Source organism: Halictus rubicundus, chromosome 11 (genome assembly GCF_050948215.1).
Source record: "Halictus rubicundus isolate RS-2024b chromosome 11, iyHalRubi1_principal, whole genome shotgun sequence".
NCBI classification, from domain to species: Eukaryota; Metazoa; Arthropoda; class Insecta; order Hymenoptera; family Halictidae; genus Halictus; species Halictus rubicundus.
Window position 1 is genome coordinate 11810596 of NC_135159.1, and position 6441 is coordinate 11817036.

Sequence of the window (6441 nt, forward strand, 5' to 3'; positions counted from 1 at the left end):
CCTACAGACAGCCCAGAAACCACTACCTTGTAATTGCTCTGTTTATTTTAGTCGAATGTTACATTTTGTATGAACAGATCACAAACTTAAGCAATTATAAGCATCACAATTGGTATGTAATTTAAAAGTGTATATTTAAAATAAAATGTATATAATTCTCATTATCACTTTTTGCGCTTTAATTAGTCTATGTACAGTAGAACAAATCATTCGTAAAATATCTTAAAATATCTTTAAAGGTTCAAGATGTCTTCGAATCTCTGACGAGAAAAGAATCGAGAACAGACAGTATACTAAGAAAGACAATTGTGCTTCATGTAAATAGTATCAATGTACTTACTTCTGCAGAGGGATGCGAAAATCTAACAGTTATTAAACAAACAGTGTTCCTCTTCGACACACTCTAACAACGGGAACACAAATTGATTTTCGGAATGACTCCCATGCTCGAAAAATTGATATTGTACTGATTAGGAGATGGCTGTGTCCCTTCGTCCGCTGAATGATACGATAGAACGAATACCTTTTACAGAAGTCTGAAATAATTGAACAAAAGGAATCATTTAATCATCGTACAAGTTATAAGTACCTAAGTTCTTAGTTAGTTCTTAGGAATAGGATGTTGCGAACTTTTTGATCAATAATACATTCGCTATTAATGAAGGTAGCAATACATAAATTATAATGATAGCAATAACAGGTAACGACAATCGGGACGTTGATGATTATGACGATAACGATGACGATGTACATGAAGATGACCATGACCATGACCATAACGATGGCGATGAGAAAAATTACGACTATATATATGTCTTTTTGTTTGTCACTTTGTCATCTTCTGATTACGTAAGTCAAAGCAGGTTGGAAGATTACCACTATTTAAATCATTTAGAATACATCAAGCAGTCGTGCTTGTGTAAAGTTGGACTAGAAATAAAAAGCTGTTATTTGCATGGGAATCGAAGATGTTAGAATGTTAGAAGCATTGTAAATATATCTACATTGTTGACAAAAATAAAGTTAGCTTTAGGAACACCTGGAACACTAATCTTAATAAAATTATTTTTATATGTATATGCCGCAAATCTGTAGGAGCATAATTCATAAGAGTAAAAATACTAATAACCTACAAAATGAATAACCGCATAGCATGAAAGTAATTATCAAAATGATGCGTTAAAAATATCAAAAAGTGTCTAGGAAGCATTAGTGAAAAATTACAGAAAAGATCTAAGAGTTAATAAAAAAATGTGCAATTTGTCTATATGTATACTGGAAATTTAAAGTATGCTTAATTTGCATTGTATAATTAGTAATGTTTTAAAAGTGCTCGAAGTAGAAATGTGAACCTAAGCATAAAGCAACACAAGTTCTGAAGTTCCACTAATCGCAAGCCGTAATTATAATTTTTCAATATATTGTAGTAAATATGAATTACCACAGCGGTCCGTATTGTACTGATCGATATAAATTTATTATTGATTTAATCTAAAGAAATGAGAACTGGAGATTTTGGAAATCGGATAGCCAAGTTTAGGAGAAAGCAGCTAAGTGATACATACAATCTCAGTAGTAAAGCTGTGGTTAAAAGCCGAATTAACAAAATGTTGAAGAATGCCTGAAAGAAGAAAAATATATCGAGATAAAAAGCCTGTTATCTATTTGCAGAAAAAAATGTTTCACGAATATTTCAAATACATCAGATATTTTTTCTTTATAAAAATAAAGAAAATAGAAAAACATGAATTAAAGTAAGGTAAACTGCACAAATAATCAAATATTGTAAATGAAAAGTGTATAAGGGGTACAATATACACACGAATTAAAGACCTACATATCTAGCTGCCCATTAGTACTATACACAGATTAAAATATAAGAATACCTTTCAAGTTAAATAAAAACATTGCTAGAGTATGTGAAATTGATAACAGAATATTACTATCGAGGAAAATAACAAAAAAAGTAGTATCAGCAGCAATAACAGTAGTAGTACTAACAATTTGGTAACTAATGTTATGATAGTGATGATGGTAATGATAATGGTAATGACGATGATGATAATGAGAATAGAAACGTTAGATACGATGATGTTATATATGAAATAATAATTACAATTGTAATTATAGCTATGAGAATGAATACTAAAAGTTATAATTTCATTAGTTCGTGATATAGCTTTTCACGTGTCAATGTGTAATTTATAAATGTTATATTGACCTTTTTCTTCGAGCCATTGAGAAAGTCCTTATACATTTCCGACCGTAGATACCTCGAATAACTATCGCTTTTCATCAGGTGATAAACATGCGCCTAAAATTTAACAATAGTACGGAACAATTTCTTATTATTTGCTTCCCACTGTGTAATCATTATCTTTACTAAGTCTACTGCATTCAATCCGTTCACTCTAATTATCTTAATATTATTTTGTAACTTGTTTATCTGTCTAAGAAATCCATTTCTATTGTAACAAAAAGTTGTTGATTTAAACTTGTACCGCTGCTACGTCGAAGCACCATCGGTCAGGCTTCTGCATATTCTTCTTCGTTATTTCGTAAGACTGAGAATCAACGTTAATTGGACAACTAGCGTCTGGGCCCAAGTATTCATTCCAAATTTCATTTATTTTAGTTTGAATTTCTTTCTGGGGTAAAGTTTTCAATTCCTGAACAGCTTCCCAAAATCTGAGCATGATAATAAACATTTAATACTATTAATTTAAAATTACAAATAGAGGAGTACAAGGACAATTTGGGGTTGCAGTGTAACGCAGAGCTAATACTTATTTCTCGAAAGAAATATTACCACTTTTCTAAAAGTTATCAAATAAAAGAAATATGTATATGTAAATATGTATAAGTTGATTTTTTAAGTTTAATTGATTATCGTGTATATTGCCAGCACGTTCTGACACCATTCTAGTATTATTTATAAATACTACAGGTGTGCAAGAACCCGAAAATTTCGGGTGCTCGAAAATTTCAAGATTCTCAAATATAGCGGGATTTCCAAGAATTTTCGGGAGTCCCGACCCGACATTTTTGGTTTCTCATACACCTCTAATAAATACCTATCTTACCTTCTCGTTACCTAACAATTGGTATAGTAAGATCACCATTTACTTACTTCAAATTTTCTCCACTGAATTCCTTATCTAAAAACCTCGTGAACTGGTCTCTACCAACAGGGTCTTGCAACAGTTCTTGAAGGCTGAAAGCCCACCTCTTTACTCTTCTTGTTGATACTTCTTTCCTATTAAAATAAGAGAAATAATGTCTATTATCTCACAAGAAACAAAGTGTCACGATAAAGACACAAAAATGTACATACGCTAATTTTTCTTGTTCCCACATTTCAGGACTATCTGATACCCATGGATTTGTGAATTCAGGTTGTGTAAAAAAGGGATCGTATTCTACATATTGCTCGAAATATCCAATGAGACTAAAATAGTGAAAGTAAATACATTTTGAAGATAAGTTAAGCAAATCTTTAATGTCCAGTTTCGTATTTTGACATTTACTTACGCCTCTGATACTTTTGATACTTTTGTATTTAGTCGATCTAATATACTGTTCAATACTTCAATCTCTTTACGCAATGTTTCTACTGATCGTGTCTCTTTTGATCCTGGTTGTGCAGATTCTGAAGTTGATTTACAACTACGACATGCTTTTTTAATATCTAGTTCTGTAGTGTTCACACATCCAGGCTGAAATACGTCTTAGGTTGTAAATCTTAGGTTGTAAATCTTAGGTTGTACATAATAAGACCGCAGCTGTAACGAGCAATATATAAAATTAAACACATGAGCATAAAATAGTTACCATTGGTCTATACACATCCCAGAAAGCTCTTTCTTGACTGTCCAACACTTTGCGTTCGAGTTTATCTCTTTTTTTGTCAACTTTACTTTGCGCTTCTGCCTGCATAAAAATGAACTCCCACTTTCGTGAAAATATTTTTTGTAATTTGGCCAAATTCTCAGCCTCGTAATCTGCTAATTCTAAACGTGTTTTATTCTGCATTGTTCTCTTACACAAATAAACAGCTGCAACATTTGGGTTCAAGCATTAAGACGTTTTTGAAGGGATAATTAATTTTATCTTTTTCTAAACTGGTTATAGGCAAAATGACCATACCATAATCTGTATTTTCTGGTTCCCAACAATTTGATGGCCAAAAATACGGTGTTTGAAATCTGTAAAACGTATTATCGTTTCTAACAGTAAGGCAGTGGTCGTCGATAGGGAAAAAATATCCGTGAGATGCCATTAGATGCGCTACGTGAAGAGCTTCTATAATATTTATACCAAAATTATTTGAGTTTGTCACAATTTTCTATATAACTTTATTTGCTGTGGATAAAACAAATATAGTGATTTTGTAATACATAGCAGACCAAACAGTTATTTAAAAAATTTCACTAACTAACAAGACTATTGTACAGGCTGGTCACCCTATTACTAGCCAGCGTTTTTCTTGCAAATAATAAATATTAAAAAAGAAATGGAAGAGTAGAAAGTAGTATTGTTTTTTGCAAACAACTTAATGGCGTGTGAAATTTTTTGTGTTTGCGCTAATTGTTTAGAAATGAAGGTAACCTTCAATTTTTTAAATGGAATGTTATATATTTTTTTTATATTCGTTCGTGTACGTTACAATGACCTTCAAGGTCATACAAGGTCAGAAATAGAAGAAACATTTCGTAAGACATAAAGAAATTTACTACATTTGTTTTATCAACAATTGTTTTTAATATTTCAATAATACCTTGGTCATCTATAGCCATAGTCTTCATCATCCATGATATTAAATCTGTACCTGCGGTAACAAGTTTAAAACATTAATTAATTCGACGAGTAATAAAATTGTTTGAAATTGATAATTTCCGGTACTTTACCTGTAAAAACCGAAGGTGTTTTTGTCATAAAGCTCTTCACTGTTTTCACAGGAACACCTGATACTTCATCTGACATTTTTTCTACAATAGCTTCCATCTAAACAGCGAACATGAATGAAAGTGTTTAATGAAATACAATAAACAAATGCAACGTATACAATAACTTACTTTCTGGAATACAAGATAATTGGGTGTATCTTCGGCACACGAGGCAGTGATGTGATATGTAAGACTACTCTGATATTTGTCAATTGTCTCCCCATTCTGATTATTACACTGATTTCTTTGATTATCTCTATGCCTTTGTCGTTCAGTTGTTCCGCTAATATCACTGCTTTCACCAGCTTTTCGGCAACATGCCGATTTTTCAGAATTCATCGTTACCATGTCCACTCTATAAACAATCATTTCAAAAAACAATTTTTTAAACTATGCAGAACAGTATGAAATTAGTATCATATATGCATCGTGTTCAAAAATAGAATGATTGTAAAATAAAAACATATATATAACAAGGTTTGAAAGTATATATACATTTTATCACATAAATTAATTAAAAATATTTTAAATATTCGTGTTATAAATCTTCACTAATTTGTACAAAATTTTTACAATAAAATTTATATGACATATTCCATAATACTTACCAAAAAAAAGTTTAATTTCCCATGACACAAACCAAAGGCAAGTGTCTAGTGTGCATCACATTCATCAGGCAATAATTCCTAATCAATGAATTGTTCATTGTACTAAATGCATCCGAAGTTTACGTTGAAATCAATCTACACAGTAACAAAGGATTATTAAACGAAATTGACATGTCAGTCAACCGTATATTGTTGTTCAATATTATTGTAATGATACCGTTTAATAACGCGATTTAAAATATGGTAAATATTTGTAACAAATTTTCAAGCATAAATTAGTATGAATATCATTTATAACTTATATTGTAGCTTAACATAAAAACAAAACAATGAAATGAGTTACCGTTTTTTCAGAAGGAATTCCGTGTCATTGAAGCGAATGAAACCACTCATCCATTTCCGTTTTGTCGGACAAATTGTCGAAGTGATACAGTAATTACATCCTCTATCACAAGATGATGATCTGTGCAATATTCCTCCGGCGATTACTTTCAAAATACGTGTTTTATTTGCAACAGAATCTAAGTCGGAAATCTCTGCTTTTCATTAGATGATCAATATTCCTAAAATTGCAAAGAGCAAACACTCGATGCCTGTAGATTGTGGTCGAAGAAGTAGACGTTGATCTCGAATGTGTTTGCTTGGTGGTTAACCGAAAATCATGGAAATTTAAATCGACAACCGAAATTGCGACAAATTGTTTTTAACAGCTGCAATAAAAAATAGTTATATTCGCCAGATACAATCCTCCGTATATCTGAAACGCGACTGCGCGATTCCGCGCTGATATTCACCCTCCTGTTTTCTATAGCCTCCGTGCACAATATAGATATCTTAAACATTTTTTTTTATTACTTATAACGTACGTACATATTCAATTGATAATT

The 6441-nt window shown here is 31.5% G+C and overlaps 1 protein-coding gene across 2 annotated transcripts; it reads right to left on the bottom strand.

Moving 5' to 3' along the window:
• Window positions 1–24: 24 nt before the first annotated feature.
• Window positions 25–6031, bottom strand: Rsg7 (regulator of G-protein signaling 7). Of its 2 annotated transcripts, none has more exons than XM_076796691.1 (13): window positions 5898–6031; window positions 5555–5689; window positions 5076–5301; window positions 4908–5004; window positions 4778–4828; window positions 4147–4302; window positions 3832–4055; window positions 3532–3716; window positions 3335–3448; window positions 3131–3256; window positions 2502–2688; window positions 2222–2314; window positions 25–536 (listed from the first exon to the last, which is right to left on the bottom strand). In XM_076796691.1, exons 3-13 carry the CDS (start codon window positions 5292–5294, stop codon window positions 471–473), a joined length of 1518 nt encoding a protein of 505 aa, XP_076652806.1. In that variant the 5' UTR covers window positions 5295–5301; window positions 5555–5689; window positions 5898–6031; the 3' UTR covers window positions 25–470. The 2 variants fall into 2 exon arrangements, with proteins under 2 accessions (XP_076652806.1, XP_076652805.1); XM_076796690.1 differs by lacking the exon at window positions 25–536 and adding an exon at window positions 1163–1621.
• Window positions 6032–6441: the final 410 nt, after the last annotated feature.